The sequence below is a fragment of the Melozone crissalis genome, unplaced genomic scaffold, assembly GCF_028551555.1.
Source record: "Melozone crissalis strain CALT ecotype California unplaced genomic scaffold, PUWL_Pcris_2 ptg000081l_1, whole genome shotgun sequence".
In the NCBI taxonomy this organism is placed as follows: domain Eukaryota; kingdom Metazoa; phylum Chordata; class Aves; order Passeriformes; family Passerellidae; genus Melozone; species Melozone crissalis.
The window spans coordinates 15498619-15515395 of record NW_026535858.1 but is presented as its reverse complement, the minus strand read 5'-3'; the positions used below and the strand labels follow the sequence as shown (position 1 = coordinate 15515395).

The following is a 16777-nucleotide window of genomic DNA, read 5'->3' as shown; positions in this document are numbered from 1 at the left end:
AAGAGATCTCTGTTTATCAGGTTTCTACAATCATTCTGGGAAAATTACTTGCTGCTGCAGACTACTGCTTCATGTCTAATCTCATTTCACTTAGGGGAGTTAAAAATAGAAGTTGGAGCACTTCTTCATTTTGAAGACATGGAAAAAAAAAAAGTTGCAGCCCTACCCTGAGTGCAGTAATGGTGCAGACATTAGCAGAGCTTGTTGGAGCTTTGCAAGCAGTGATCCTGTCAGTGAAATCAGCACAAACTTGCTTTATTATGAACCAAGCACAGAAACAGACTCAGTATCGTGAATTAAATTTCCACTTTACTCAGAGTACCTTGATTGTCTGCATCTTACAAGTTAATGGTTACCTCAGCTAATCTGTCCCTTGGCTTGCATTTGGACATAAAGCAGAGATGCTCTAGCAGTGAAAAACATGAGCTCTATGAGTCTCATCCCTCCACTGCTGCCAGATACTTCCTTTTAGTGGCAAATTCTGACTCCAATCTCTCCAATTCCCAGCACTATTGTGCATTACCTGTTATTGCCACTCTAAGCAGCAGCTGGAGTTCCATTTCCTACCTGGAAGAAGAAGGATTTCTGCACTCCCAGCCCAGGCTGGGAACACACCCCTGCCTTAGCCATACCCCTGTGTTTAGAGCAGCACACAGAGCAGCCAGGAAAGGAGACAAGCTTACAGACTACACTGCTTCACAGGAAGCAAGCACAGTGCTCTGCTAGCTGCTCCTTCAGCACCTATTTTGACAACTCATGTTACATGCTGACAGAGCTGACAGGTGAGAGGGAAGCTTCCATTCTCAGGATCCCAGCCACCAGGGCTTCCTTTCAGCGCAGGGAAAATTGTTTTCCCTCCTGTCAGCTCAGCGAAACATAAAACATGTTCCCCAAACCAGAAGCAGCCTGGTGGCTGCAAACAGCCAAGACTTTATGAGGAGAAAGGAGCAGCAGGTCAAACTCCTCAGCACAGGATTCCCAACTGTAATTCCTCCTCTCCCTCCCTGTTGCTGGAAAACATCACCTGATAGGAGCAAAGGCCAAAGCAGGGAACTTGGAAGAAACCATCTCTCACTTTCCCATAAAGACCTAGTTGCCATTTCCTGTATCAAAAATTATCTCTGCACTAAATACAATTAACATTTGGGGAGAGGAAAAGCTAATGATGTGATCAAACAGCTAAGACATCAACCAAAGCCCTCTCCAAGAGAATCCCATCAAACACTAATGGGATTACCCCAGAGAGGGTGGTTCTCTGTCTCTATCAGGTTGGGCTGCTGCAATCATCCATCAGTAGAGCTGGCCAAGCCATCAGGTTTTCCCAAGCTTGTAGGAACCCTTCCCCAGCCCTGTGCCTCCCCAGTTCTGTCCCTCTCCAGCCCTGTCCCTGCCCAGCCCTGTGTCACCCCAGCCCTGTCCCTGCCCAGCCCTGTGTCACCCCAGCCCTGTCCCTCCAGCCCTGTCCATCCCCATTCTGTCCTGCCAGCCCTGTCCCTGCCCAGCCCTGTCCCCCTCAGCCCTGTCCCATTCTAGTCCTGTCCTGCCCAGCCTTGTCCCTCCCAGCCCTGTCCCTGCCCAGCCCTGTCCATCCCCATCCTGTCCCTGCCAGCCCTGTCCCTCCCAGCCCTGTCCCTCCCTGCCCTGTCCCTGCCCAGCCCTGTCCCTGCCCAGCCCTGTGCCACCCCAGTCCTGTCCTGCCCAGCCCTGTCCCTCCCAGCCCTGTCCATCCCCATCCTGTCCTGCCCAGCCCTGTCCCCCCAGCCCTGTCCCCCCCTGTCCTTTGCTGCACACTCACTGCTGTAGCTGGCAGAGCTTGCAGACACAACATCAGTGGGAACTGCTTGCTGCTGAAAATCTGCTTTTAGATTTCACATTTTAAGGCCTCAGCTGTTAGAAACTTCAGCAATCAATTGCTGCAAGACACTGCAACCCTTGGCATCAAACTAATTCAATTAATTTTTCCTGTGGCTTTTGTCTTTTAGTCAATTGGGGGCTACTCCTATTCACTAAACTCCCTGCCATCTGTCCACACGAACTGGACAACTTCATTAGAGCTTTCTGTTCATTATGAGACTTTTTATAGATTTCCTGACATATCATAAAATGAACAAACCCACTTTCCTTGCCAAGCAAATGTAAATCATAAATGTACCATTTTTTTCTTTGACAGAAAAAGGGAGTTACAAGCGTTTTTTGCACTTCAAAAATGTTAAAAGTTTGAGCTAAATGAAAAAATAAAAAAGGGATCACAACTAATCCAAATACACAAAATATTTCTGCCATGTGTGACTGTGTAAAACTAAAAGGTACTTATACAAACAGCTTGTCAGAAGAGAATAAAAACCACTCTTGAACCAGAAAAGGCAAAAGGAGTCTGAGAGAACAGCACATCTGATGTGACAGTCTGAAGAGAGACAACAAAGCCATGTGTAAATGTCAGACAAGGAGTAAAAATGTCTGTTGATTACTTGCCTTTCACACAGATACTACTTCAGTGTCTGCCTGTATCTTCAAAACATATTTCATAATCCTGGCATCACAGTTCAGAGAGACTGCAAGGAAAGGAAAGGAAAAACTACCCACCAAGCTGAGGTAGAACTCTTCTGGCAAAGATCCCAAAACATCTCAACCAGAAAAAAATCTAACCTTATTTGGAAAAAAACCCACAGATTTTGCTCAAACTATATTTGTATTGCCACTTTTTACTGTTAGGGAAGAGAGAGAGATGTGAAAAAACATGCTTTCAGAAATGTATTAACATGCACAATGACATGACACAATGACAAAAATATTTTTTAAATAGTTAGAAAAACACTTAAGGCTATAAACTGTTTGGACAAGTTGGCTGTTATGTCACATTTTCTCTGAATAGAATATTTTATGTCTTGTTTTCATGAGATTGTTGCAGTCTATTTTTACTTAGATGAAATCACATATAAACCAGCATTGTAAAGAGGTAAATACAGAATATGCCAAAGAATTAGAGGGATCAAGAAATGCATTCCAAGATCACTGTCACCTTTAAAAATTCAATTTGCATTCCTCAAGTACAGCAGAAAAACAGATACTGAACTCCAGTGGGAACTGAGAATGAGGAGGGAGTCCCAGGCTTGCTGTACAATTCTAAAACTACCAATTTTATAAAAGATAGAATACTCTGAGTTATATCTTGGCTATCAACCAGAACCAGGTGCTCATGCACTGTAAGCAAAGGAAAAGGCAAGTCCAACTTACATCATTCAAACAGTCCCATTTTTAAATAGTTGGGTGGCTAAAATAAGTAAAGGAAGATTTGGTTTCCTTGTTTATGACTGGTAAATCCAATGGTAAAAAAATATGGAAAACTACTGTGCTTAAGCTTCAGGTGTTAAGAATACAAACCAAAAATGCCTTCCCCTCAAAACAAACAAACAAACAAACAAACAAACTGCCAAAACAAAACAAACCCAACAAAAACAACCACACAAAACCAACCAACCAACCAAAGCTCACAAACTAACCAAGCCAGTTTGGTGTTCCCAATAATGAACCCTTGATCCTTCACAATGCAGGCCATCAATGTTCCACTCATTCTTACTTACTCCATAAATGAACCCTCTCCTTAAAATTCACAGTGTAAAAGCATACATTTATAATGATAATTATAGAATTAAAAACGAGGTATTTTAGGCCCTGCCTTTAAATAAAGTGACTCAATTCACCTTGTTATAAAATAAATCATCCCCCAGGGATGATCTTGGAGCCCTCCAGGAAGCTGCAGCTAATCCTGACTGCCCAGAGAGCTCCTGGGGAAACACAGGAGGCACTCAGCAGCTCAAGCTGTCAGATGTTCTCACCTGACAACTTCTGTCCCATTGGGTTTGAGGACTAAAACATCAATGGAAAAGGACTTCATGTAACATTTGCAGTGCCTAGTATTTTGTGCCACTAAAGCTTTTCCTTTTTTAATTAAATAAACTATTGAAAAAACAAATATCATCCAAATGTTGAAGAAGTCAGGCTCCATCATATTTGGTCACCAGACTGGAAGAAATCCAGAGTACAAGCTTCAAACTACAATAATTCTAGCCATACTAGCAGATTCTAGCCATACCATACAAAATTTTTAGTCTTGTCTTCACTTTTTTCTTTCTAATAAGTTGTTGGATATACTGCACCCAGTTGCTACACACTAGCACAATCAAAAATCTAAATTACATCATGCCAAGATTGTAGCTAAGTGTTAAAAGGAATTAAAAATTTCAGATGTTCAGCTTGTAAAAAGGTTGAGTTGTGTCATCCAAGTTTCCTTTTCATGCACTAGCTGTGAACTTCACTCAAGTGCACACCACACTCCTGCATCTCTGACAGAGTGCTAGTCAATGTGTTAACCACACTCTCTGAAGAAAGAGAGCAAGAAAGAAAGGTCTGTTTTCTGCTCAGCTGTGTGGCAGCCTCACATGAGAGCAGGGAGGTTGAAATGAGTATTTTTACTTCCTTGACACCATCAGCTGGCTCCTAGAGCAAGCAAGAACTCATCTTCCTTCACACCAGTTGTAAGAGACACCATTTTTAGAGTAGCATTTAATAAAGAATAAAATTTCAGCACTGAGCCTTTCCTTTCTTCTAGTCTTTCTTTATGCATAAAACTGAAGACAAGACAACTCAAGTTCTCCCCTTTTCAGAGTCCCACATTTAAAATAGGAAAGACAACTCAAAAGTAGTCCAGAAAATCACCAGTGCAGTGAGATGATGGCACTGAGCTTCATTACCCTCTCCATCATTTCCCACACACTTTGGGGAGCAGGGAATGGAGCCTTAGTGGTACTGAAATAAAGGCACAAAACCACATGTGAAGCCTAAGGGAGTCCTTCTCCCTTTTCAAATATATTCCATACAGCATGTGTTTGATGAATACTAATTAAGTATAGTAAAAGCATTTAATTTGGAATAATGATCTTCAAAGGCAAGATCTGACTCCCTGTTCTTCAATCAGAGTAGACTCTTGTTCAGGTCAAGAGAAACACTGTGGGGATCAGGTTGGAATAATGAATTTCAGCATAACCAATATATTTCCCTTTCTGTGCATGGGAGTGTCTGTGTGCACAGACCCCTCTATATACGCAGAATATCCTGCTCACAGACACACACACATGTGTGTGTAACTTATGAAATCACACCTGTAGGGTTTAGGGTTTTTTTGGTTTTTTTTTTTTGAGAAATGAGGTCATTAATTATGAAAGTGCTACATGCTTGCAGAAGTCCTACAAATGCAACAAACTAAACAATATATTTGGATGGGAAAGTGGCAATCAGCAGGACACGAAGCACTGCCACCACCAGGGAGTCCAACCTCCTCAGCAGCTGTTCTGGAAGTCCATTACCTGGCAATTGGCAGATCTAAGTTCCAGTAGGGCATTCTAAAGCTCAGAGGTAGTGCAGACACGAGACAGAGGCATCAGACACGAGAAGAGCCAGCGCTGACCTGCCTGCTCTAGAAACACACAGGGAGCACCAACCTCCTCAAGTGGGGCACAGCAACCAGATCTCTGCTTGCAGAGATGTAATCACCACTGTAATTAGGAGACAGAGAGAGAGACAGAGAGAGAGATTTGCTTCTTGTTTGGGCAATAGAGAGTCCACCACACCTGTTACAGACCAGTGACGCAGATCTGATGACGTTTCTTTAATCTGCCACTTTGCCGTAGCTAAGCTAAAAAAAAGGAAAGAAGAAAAAAAGCACTGCAAAAGGTCAGGTAAACCATTAAACTTCAGGTGAGCCATTTTCACTGAGGTGGCACAGTCACAGAGTATCAGCATGTCACAATCCCAGATGAAAGGAGCCTTGTTGTCTCAGTTATAGGAAATAGCACTCATTAAATGCACAATGTAATTGTGGGAGCCCTTTTGTTTCTGTCTGCCTGGAGGATTTACAGATGTAGTTAGCTGAGGTTTGTAATGTACAGGCTCCTTGTTCACAGCCTGTTGTTTAAAACAATGGCGCAGAACAGCATCACCTCCAAATCCCAGAGCCACCAGCATTAACACCACCTCCTACACATCTCCTCAGGAATCACAGTACCGCTGAAAACAACACTGCAAATGTGAGAGGCTCTGACAACACAAATCCCAACTTCTGCAACTTGAGAATTCACAAAAAAGTCATGAAAAAATCCCTAATGATGCAGGCACGCTGTTCTTTTTAGGTGACATACCTAAGGAACAAACTGCTGCTGCAGGCAGTGGAGCACTGATCTTATCACTCCTGGCAATGTTCTTCAGCCCTGTCACGTTCTGCACCCAGCCTTCCTCTCCACTTCACTGTTTCCAAGCATTTTCCCCCTCCAGTTTATGTGCCCTGCCAGCTGTGCCAGTTCCCTTTTGAAGTGAGCACACGTACACCAAGCTAAAAGCCAAAATAACTCACATTAAAAGCAGTGAGAGTGATTTGGGAGAGTGCCCATGCACATTTTCATCACTGCAATTCAACAGGTGCTAGTTTCAGAAAACATTACATTTTCTACCCTTCTAAGACACTGCTGAAAAAGGGAAAAAAAAGAAATAATAACTGTGGGATTAGAGTTTATACAAGAAAATGTATGCTGTAACACCAGACACTGGTGAGCTGGCAACTGAGCTGGGCTCATATTAGTGAGCTACATAATAGTGGTGTTTTGCTAAATTAAAAAAAAAAAAAAAAAAAAAGCTGCGATTTTATTTAGTTGTTCCAGGCAAACATTAATTCAGATAATAATGATTTTCTCATGTATGTCCTATTATAACACTACAGACATTCCCTCCCTCACAAAATTCTGCGCAAAGTTATAAATACATTTTCACTTGGCCCAACAACAAATAGAATTATCCATTATAAGCCCAGTCATTCACTGGAGAGAAAAGTATAACACTACATGGGCAGAAAATAGGGGGACAATTTCTGGGTAGAAAATAGGGGGACAAGTACTTTTTTCCTTTTCCCTGAATCAAGAAGAATGAGATTTTTAAAAAGTTTTCTTTTTAGTTGGTAGATGCAGGCACAACTGCAAATCTAAGTGGCTGAAAGCAAGCAGTCTCTCCTATTAGCTCTTCCAAAATTATTTTATCTCAGACTGAAGCTGCTCTCCATCTCAGCCTTCCAGAAGCTGGGACAACTGCAAAGTGCTCTGGAGCTCATGACCCAGCCCACACATTTGAGGAATCACAAGGTATCTGAGGAGAGGGAAGACTGGCAACTCTTTCCCCTTATTAAAAAATGCAAGAAGTTATTTATTTTCCCCCAGTTAGCAGAAATTGTTAGCAGAAATCCTTGCTGAAGAAGCAAAGGCCTTTATCCTCCACCTTCTAAGTGTTTTTTCTGCTCTGACTTTTCCCAAGAGGGCAGGTCCCTGTTATGAAGATGGAGTTGTCTCCTCCTTGTCAAATAGGGACAAAAATGCTTTGGAAACCCCTCTTGAGGTCACAACAGCAACTTCATAGGGAAAGGGCTGCAGTCCCTAGCAGGAGGGTGACAATCTTTAGGGACAACACATTTATATGCTGGATATCATGCTCTTACTGTTATTTATAAAAATGTATTTAACAATATAATATGCATTATATAATATTATATAATAAAATAATATTAATATAATGTTATATAATTTTAATATATTATTTATATAGTCTATATACCATTCACATATCAGGATATTTATTATAGATGGTAACTTCCTCAGTATTTGTCAAAAAAAACCCCCAAACAAACAAACCAACTTATAAATAAAATATAAGTTCTACTCCTCATGCTGAAACTTTTATTATTATTTAGCCTATGTAAAGTTTGTTCCAAAGGAGAAGACTTTAAACCCAGAAGCCAAGGATGCCGTTCAATAAATGCAAGAGGTTACTGCCACCAAAAGGAGAACAGCGGGATTACTCCACACGGAAAGGAACAATGACCGGTGGACTAATACTGTAAATTAAACTTATGTAAGAAGCAGACAAATTTAGTGTTTTAATCAGGATGAAATAATTTGAAAAACCCAAAAAAGCTGGGGGTGAGAATTCACAAAAGCTGCTCTCCCCCAGTTTCTCAGTGCTTTGCAGCCTTAAGGGACAGGAGGCTGGGAAGGATGAAGGCAGAGGGCAAAAAACAATTAACAGAACATTGAAATCATATGTTCTCCAGGGCCAGCCTTCCTAGGGCTTTGTCCTGCCTTCCAGGATTCTCCACACAAGAAATTAGATTTTTTTAAAAGTCAATTTAATAAAGAAACACGATTTCACTACAAAAGAAATGTGGCATTTTAGAAAGAGGTCAGATGATTCATGCACATTCAGCAGATGGATGGGCAGCAAAGGAAACAGATGGAAGAAGTAGATCATCATGACATCTCTTATAAACATAAACCCAGCACTACTCTCTGTATAATCCAGGGGGACAAAAATTTAAATTTTTTATTGCTACAGTAAAAATGACAGACTTTTTATTAATCTACATGCCTTGCACAGGTGGAATGCAGAAAGGTACTGGGAAGTCCTTCACCTTGTTTAAGCTCAGATCCAGTGAAAGCAAGAGGTGATTTATGGCCCAGATCCATGTTCACTGTCTAGAAGACACCAACACCAATTAAGTCACAGGGGCAATGAATCTCTCTGCTTCCAGACTTTGTCATCCTGCTGTTTGCTCCCCTTCCTCCACCACCCAGATGAAGAAGGAAAAAATAAAATCATAAAAAGGTAACAAAAACATTTTCCCCCCAGCTTTTGTAATTTTATTCATAGAGATTTTTCACAATCAAGTATCAAAACTGGAATAAATAAGCTCAGAAATTCACATGGCAATTGACAAGGAAGGGAAAAGGCAGATCTTGCAGTAAGTTTTGCTTCTTTGGGTGCTGAGGAGACACCAGCACACAAGAGGGGCATCCAAAGATGCACCAAGATGTCGTAAGCACAGAGGATCACTTTTGAAGTTTGCTGCTAACAGCAAATACAGTGTGCCACAAAAACCCTCCAGGTTTCAAGTCAGGGAGATACTAAAAGGGGAAGATCAGTTTAAGCCTCCCTACTCCCAAAGCACAGTCCCAATATCGACCTTCCCCCCTAGAACTGGCAGGTGTGAAGGAAAGAGAGTCCTCAGAGTGACCAGAAGGCCAAGGGGCTCCTTTAGGATGCTCTAGAGCACAGATTCTATAAGGATCCATAGAACTTTGGTGTCACTTCCACTAGAAAAAAGCCTACAGAGCCCTGAAGGAATCAGTTTTTAGGATTCCACTGCAGGCTTCTCGGGGCACCACATGAATCTGATCATTAAGTAAACGACAGAACCTTCATAAAGGCACAAAGTGAGTGACATCATCCTCATCAAACTCCAAATCTCTCAATTCTATTTAAAACTACGGACCACGTTTATAAATGTGGCCAATCCAAGCGTGCATTTACCCACAAGGTGGCAGCGGCCATCCAAGGATTCAGCACCTGGAGGCTCCCTGAGCCCATGCAGCTCTCGGGAACTACACAACGCTTCCAACGGAGACCAAAAGGCTCCATTATGGGGAAAAAGACCTTTTCCCTTGCACAAAAAGCAAAATCTGCTGACTAAGTACACTGGCTTGCCTCATGATTGGTGGTGCCTTTTGTTTTCCTCACAAGAAAGCTGCAGTTCTCCTCAGAGAGGAACAGGTTCGCGTTCCCGGGAGCACAGACCCGAGAGTGCCGCCGCCCCCTGCACAGCGCGGGCCTGAGGAGCTGCGGCTCCCGAGGGGCTCCCAGGGAGCCGAGGCACAGGACGGCGGAAGGAGCGGCGCTTTATGGGATCCAGCATAGGGAACCACGGAGGCCTGCACAGCCCCATCCCCAGCAGCCACACCCCGTACCTGAGAGCAGTGTCCAAACGCGGTCCATAAAGGAACCATGGAGCCCTGCTCCCGATCCCGCACAGCCCCTTCCCCCCAGCCACACCCTGCGCCTGAGAGCAGTGTCCAAACGCGGTCCATAAAGGAACCACGGAGCCCCGCACAGCCCCATCCCCAGCAGCCACACCCCGTGCCTGAGGGCAGTGTCCAAACGCGGTCCATAAAGGAACCACGGAGCCCCGCACAGCCCCATCCCCAGCAGCCACACCCCGTGCCTGAGGGCAGTGTCCAAACGCTCCTTGAGCCCTGCCAGGCTGTGCTGTGCCCGCTGCCCGGGGAGCCCGTTCAGCGCCCAGCCCTCTCCGGGTGCAGAACCCTTCGCTGAGATCCAACCAACCCTCCCCGACACAGCTCCAGGCCGCTCAGGGATGGAGCCGAAGCTGTCGCCGCGGGCAGGGCAGGGCAGAGGGCAGAGCAGTGCTCCGAGCCCCGCACCCCGAGCCGCCCGGAGGAGGAGATGCCGGACACCGGCGGGAGTGCGGCTTCCCCCGCACCGCAGCCCCTTTCCCCCGCCACCGGTACCTGCAGCAGGCCGCCCATCTTGGCGCGCAGGGCGCGGAACTCGTCCGGCGTCGCCTCGGGGTAGAGCTGGGCGCGCAGCAGCTCCTCGGTGATGCCGGCGGTGCCGTGGAAGGCGGCCTGGGCGATGCCGCCCAGCAGCGCGCTCAGCGGCCTGCAGCCCTCGGACGGCGGCGGCGGCTCGGGCGCCGCCATCGCGGGCAGGGCGCGTCCCCGGTACGGCGGCCGCGAGGGGCCAGAAATGCTCCCCGAGCCAGCTCCAGTTCCATTAACCAGACCCTGACAGCAGCCAGCAGGGCGGGTACAATAAATATTCGCTTTTTGAGCTGCTTTGGGCACGGAAAATACTCCACTACTCATGTAGTTTAAGGAAACGTCCACCCTCTGTTCTTTGCTGAAAGATGCAGGGCTAACCATTAAAGACGGGGTGAAAACAAAGGTACTAATAAAGACCAAGTGTTTTCTCTGTGCACCATTTTATACAAGTTTCAATATAAAGAAAGCATTAAAATACTTCATCTATATAAACACACTGTCACAAAAGAGACGGTGTGCTCTTCTACAGAAAGTTTTCTTTGCTAATACAACAATAATACAGTGGTATTATTTACCTCCTGATTTTCAGTCATTGAAACCCTTCATAGTTGTACTTTTTTTATGACATAAAAGAAAAATCACGTTGTTCACAAAGAGAAAATATGAGTTTATGATCAACTTGATCTGCCTTGCTCTTTCTTCAGTAGAGAACAGGCAAAGAACAAGTTGTCCTTGCGTGAGGGGGAGCACAGAGTACATCTTGAAGCTGGAAGTACAGGAAGAAATAACAGCAAACACATATAAAATTTCTTCCACTGTCTCCATTCATTTGGACAGTATTTTAAATGTCCTCTTCAGCCAGTGGTATTGGGATTAAACAGCATCTTTAGGAGCTTTAAAGCATCTGGAGATACAGGAACTTCTTTCAATCACTAGCAATGAATACATAGGATGAGAAACTGAACTCCATTTGGGTACAGGCTCCTCACAGCACCGCTGACCTTTCTCAAAACCCTGAGTACAGTTCATCATTGTTCATCTTTAAAAAGAAAAGGGAGCAGGGTAGGAACTCTTCATGGTTTATCAGTATCACTCATGGAACATAAAGCAAAATTTCTCTCTGCTTTGAATTTCTGAAGACACTGTCCCTCGATGAGGTGCTTCCTTCTGCTGCAGCCTGAGGTGAGTCATTAGGTCCTAATGGGCAGTGCTGGTTTACTGACAGGCTGAGGTACAAACTTGTTCTTGTGATTGCTTTTTCTTCTCAGATCCCAGTGTACTCAGTGCCTTGCATGAGGATGGCAAAACAAATCTGGTGCCAAGTGTGTGTCTTGACTTCAAAACCAGCATAAAATTACTGAGAATGCACATGGCAGCAGCAAGTAACCTGCGTTTTTACTAATTATTTATTTGGTTTTGTAAACAACCTCATTTTTTCAGGAAATTAAAAATACATCAAAAAGTCTCTCTCTACATATATACACAGTACATGTTCAAATTTCACTTCATTGTGATGCCATGGTTTAAGCAGATAAACAAAGAGTGCTTTGATCCAAAACTCAGCTGCAATACCACCGCCTCTGGGGGCACAGCACCTTCCTGCCTTTCCAGGAACACTTCACCTTTGATCACCTGGACCACTCCACTTGTTCTTGATCACCTGGACAGTTTTCCTGCCATAGTGGTAATAGCTGTAGCCAGATGTCACCGTTGTGAAAGCTGTGATGCACCTTTGGGGAAAAGAGTTCCTCTAAGTCATGGGGGTCTATGGACAATAGAAAAAGTGCCTCTTTTTTTCCTTTTTCTTTTTTTTTTTTTTTAGCATCTGTTTATAACTACACAGTCAGGAACTATGCTCCACACAAATGCAGCTTACAGTTTATAAGCTGAAATTCAGGGCTATGGGGAGGATTAGATACACAAAGGCTCTGCCATCCAGGGGTAAGCAGCGTGCTTCACTGTAACTGCATACCAGGGCAAATTGTCACCACAGCAGCACTTGCTTTAGAGAAGGGAAAACAAAAGATTCAGCATTTGCAGCCTACATAACTTTTACCAGCTTGAGAACTGACAGATGTGAGAAACTATTCCTTGGCAGTGTGAGCAGGGAGCATTCAAACCACTCAAGACTCGAACTTACCATTTTCACCAAGTCCCAAAGCTAAAGAATGAATTCCTGCTTCAGCCTCTTTTGTTTCCCTCCCAGACCACAGGTATCCCTAAATGAGCAGTGCTCCTCTGTGAAAGGCTGACACCACCCTGAGGTCACTGCCACAGCCCTGCCTGCCCCTCTGCTCCTCCCTGAGCACTGCCAGGGAGTTTCTGAGAGCATCCACAGAACACCCGGGCAAATTACACCCAGAGGCAACTCTAGATTTTGTCTTACCACCAGGATAAAAAACCACAGACTGTTAAGATCAAGGTTCATTCATAGTTCCTTAAGCACTTCTTGGTTTGGGTTGGTGGTTTTGGTTTCTTTGGTTTGGTTGTTTTTTTATTTCCCTAGAAGAAAAGTAACACTGGATTTTGTACTACTTTAAGTTACTAAGTAATTCTGACATCTGCTGTTTCAGAACTCTTTGTTCTGAACTTTTGCCAAACAGCTCAGGAAAAATAACTGCCCTCAAACAGCTGCAGCCAGCTTCAGTTCAGAGCTCCAGTGAGAGCAGAGGGAACAGCGCTTCTTGAGGAGGAAAGCTCCGTTATGCCTATTCTTATCCCATCCCTCTCCTTCCTTCCTAAGGTCTAGCAGTAATCACCATTTCTCCATGTGCTTTTCAAACAGGCTGCAGAAACCTGGATTTCCAGATAGCAGGTACTGTATAAAACAAAAATAAGGATGGCTATTATTGCTGATCCCAAGGTTGCTTGCTCAAGGACACTTCTGGCACGAATAAATGAGGAATCCATGCAGCCTTTCTTCCTGCTCCTTTTTTCTCCACTGATCTGAATTTATGTTCTGCCTGTGTACACCCATGCCTACCCCAAAGACTTGTTTCTAAGCTAATATGCCTGGATCTTAACTAGTTTTATTAAGTACCAATAAATATCTATCTCTGGTGTCATTTAAGACTACAGGTGTAAAAATTCAAGCATATGGGCCTATTGCATCTTCTGGGCACAGAAAATTTTTTTGTTCCACACAAATTAATCTCAATTACCAGTTTCCTTGGAAGCACATTAAATTATCTGGGGAAAAAAGATGTAAGATATCAGTTACCATAATGTCTGCAGATATACGCTGTCCACATAATTGAAAACAGGTGCTGCTAGAGAAGCCGCCACCAAAATCAGCTGAACTGCTGTGTTCATCTGAGAAAAGCAAAACAGGAACTGTGAGCAACTTGAAGGAGTACAAGGAATACCTACACACACTTTTATTACTGTTTTAAGGATTAGTTTACATAAAGAAAATTTATTTAGAGACCTTCTTAAAATAAAGCATCTTACTCTCTCCCAATTAGCACGTGCTCTGACAGAGCATAGCTGAAAACCTTTCAGGATCTAGGTATAGTTGGCACTATTTTGAAACTGCACTCAGCAGTAGTGGTAAATTATCCCCACCCTCCAAACCACACAATGCTCCAAGCACCCAGGAGTTATCTTTGGTAACAAGTTATTGCTCTTACCTTGCTGATAAATGTTGGTTTTAATTGTGCAGTAGCATAACAGGGGTTAAAATACCTACTCAGGGTTCTCTGTTGGGGGAGAAAAGAGGGAAAAAAATGCAGCCCTTGTACGTTCAATCTGATATACCTGTACACATGATAAAGAAAAGGCAACTGTAGCACTAAAGAATTACATTGCTCTTTTGTAAGATTTATTATTACACAGCACACACAGGAAAAAAGCTATCAGTAGCTCTGACTTATCTTTACAAACCATATTTTATTAAAACACTGCTCTGCTCTGAAACCTATTTGGCAAAAGAACAACCATTACATCTTGTAACCATCAAGCCTCAAGATGACAAATCTCTTGGCCACAGCTTTGCTGTTAATTAAGTTTATTAATGTATGTACTTTTGTTACAATTAGACACTTTTGATGCTGTGCACTCACCGGTGGAGAAAGAGTTTTGTATCGCACGTAAAAGACGGCGGCAATGAGCGCCGCATCCCGCAGGATGATCATGGAAGTCAGGGGAACTGCAAGGCAAGGCAACACCAGCCACTGAAAAACTGCCCATGATTAAAGGTAAAACACAACCAAAAGAGCAGGAAATTGGAAGCAAGATGAAATAACCACACTCAAATTCTCTTGAACAAGTTCTGTGCATTACTGAGGATGTTTAACAGAGCTCCTGAAAGGGTTTAATCTGAAGCCTTAAAACAATCCAGTCCATGAAAAACGTTATAGAACTACTATTATTGCTTTAAAGAAAGAGCACCTAAAAATGGCAGTACATGCCACTTTGTATGTGGCAGCACTTGCTTACTGTGGGGTCCCTTTGGAAGTGCTTAATGGGAGCAAAGGACAAAGCAAGAGTTCCAAGAGATACACAGTTTTCCTTCTAGAAACACAGGAAATGTTGCTACACACAAACCGACCTTCTTTACCTTATCTAGAGCACACAACTGACATTTCCTCACCTGGGATAAGATTTGCACAAGTTAGGCTCACATAGAGCACACTGATGAGGATTTTATCTGCCAGGGGATCGAGAGCACTTCCCAGTGCTGATTTCTGATTAGCCCAGTTCCGTGCAATAAATCCATCCAACTAGGAAAACCAAAATTCAATAGCTGTTAGAAGAGTATGAACCACAACAGCTCCTGCACGCTGCTTTAGAGAGATATTTAATGACATCAGGTAAATGACATCAGGTAAAACAGCGAGTTTAACTAGGATAAAATGTGATACCTCTTAGCTGATACTTGTATCATTTAACAGACCAGCAGGTGCACGAGCACGGAGTGGCCAATGCCCACCCGGGGCTGGTCACTCCCCTTTCCTCCATTAGCATTAATGCCTACAGGCGCCTGCAAATTCCCTTTGCAGCACCACAAAGGATATACAAAGCATTCCTAGAAACTAACAAATCTAAAAACAAATCCTAGAAAACAAAACAAATCTGTTTTGTCCGTTTCCATTCTACACAGGAGTCTGTTCCAACGCTCCCAAAGCCCTTCCAAGCCGACATACCAGGTCTGTCACGCCAGCCAGGACAAACACACCGAGGGCAACGTTGAAATTCTCTTCAACAATCAAATAGCCCAAAACTGGCGCCAGACCCATTCTCGCCATGGACAGGATATTTGGGATGGTCCAGGGGTTTTCATACTGTAAAGCAAGAAACGAAAAAACTTCAGGGCAGGAACTCAAACCCCGCCTTGGCACGTAACAGAGTTTTAATCGCTACAAATACTTTTTCCGCTTAACTAGCCAGAAAGCCGGCAAAGTTCTGGGAAGCAGCGCGCTGCTTTGGCGAGGCGCACGGCCTCGACCTGCTAAACATTAACTTTGCCTCGGGCAGGAGAGCGCCGGGGCAGGGTCTGTGCCTCGGAGCGCCGGGTATGACACGGCTTAGCCCGCCCGGCTTCCCCCGCCCGTCCGCGCCGTCCCCCACGTACCAGCTCGGCGTAGGGCCCCGCCGCGCCGCGCTCCCGCCGGGGCTCGGGCGGGGCGGCCCCGCCGCTCAGGAGGCGCCAGGCGGCGGCGGGCGCGCGCAGCAGCCGCGGGAGCCCCGCGCAGGCGGGCACGCACGAGACGCCCCCGCCGCGCCGCGCCTCATTTCCCGCCGCCGCCGCCGAGCCGGGCCGGCCGCCCAGAGGCCTCGCTCCGCCGCCCGGCCGCCTCGGCGCCGCGCCGCGGAGGAGCCCCCAGGAGCCCCTGCCCAGCCAGGCGGCGGCCAGCATGGCGCGGCAGGAGCGGCGCGGGAGAAGCGCTGCGGGAGAGGCGCTGCCCGCGGCCCCTACGCGCGCGGCCGCGCTACCCGCGGGAGCGCGCGGCCTCGCGCCATCCGCGCCGCGGGACTGAGCACGGCGCGCCAGCCGCGCGCGGCGCGTGTGCCGCGAGCGCTGCCGGGGACGCGCGACCTTTTGCGGCGCTTTGCGTCAGCCCCGCCCCTCCTCGGGCCGCGCGCTTTACGGCAGGCGGCCGAGTGGAAGGGCCGGTGCCGGGAAAGCGCTCCCGGTGCATTTCCACCGCTTTCCCGGTGCTTTCCCGCCTCAGGCTCTCCCCCGGTGGCTCCCGGGCGCGGACGGCGATGCCCATGGCGGCCCGGTGGGCGGCTGCCCGGGCTCATCCCGCTCCCCCTCACGGCGGGGCCGCGCCGTTCTGGGAAAGCCCTTGAGGGAGGAAGGGGAAGGTTGGCTTTGCCTTGAGAAACTGCTCAGAGAGCGCGAG

The 16777-nt window shown here is 45.7% G+C and overlaps 2 protein-coding genes across 2 annotated transcripts in view; both read right to left on the bottom strand.

The window, feature by feature from the left end:
• Positions 1–10589, bottom strand: part of COMMD1 (copper metabolism domain containing 1) — a 66985-nt gene extending 56396 nt beyond the window's left edge. The window contains exon 1 of the mRNA XM_054290346.1: positions 10398–10589. Within this exon, the coding sequence (XP_054146321.1) occupies positions 10398–10589 (192 nt within the window). The remainder of the gene's footprint in view (positions 1–10397) is intronic.
• Positions 10590–10853: 264 nt separating this feature from the next.
• On the bottom strand, positions 10854–16287 carry CRLS1 (cardiolipin synthase 1). Its single transcript, XM_054290314.1, has 7 exons — positions 16003–16287; positions 15575–15712; positions 15022–15151; positions 14492–14577; positions 14060–14128; positions 13651–13742; positions 10854–12160 (listed from the first exon to the last, which is right to left on the bottom strand). The coding sequence occupies exons 1-7, from the start codon at positions 16285–16287 to the stop codon at positions 12049–12051; spliced, it is 912 nt and encodes a 303-aa protein (XP_054146289.1). The 3' UTR covers positions 10854–12048.
• Positions 16288–16777: the final 490 nt, after the last annotated feature.

Bases quoted from the DNA above. Each gene is read 5' to 3' on its own strand.
- CRLS1 (XM_054290314.1), bottom strand. From the start codon at position 16,287: ATGCTGGCCGCCGCCTGGCTGGGCAGGGGCTCCTGGGGGCTCCTCCGC. The intron at 15,152-15,574 runs GTATGTCGGCTT...TGGTTTTCCTAG, and splicing joins TGGCTGGCGTGACAGACCTG to TTGGATGGATTTATTGCACG. The intron at 12,161-13,650 runs GTAACTGATATC...TTTTCCCCAAAG, and splicing joins GTATATCTGCAGACATTATG to GTGCATCACAGCTTTCACAA.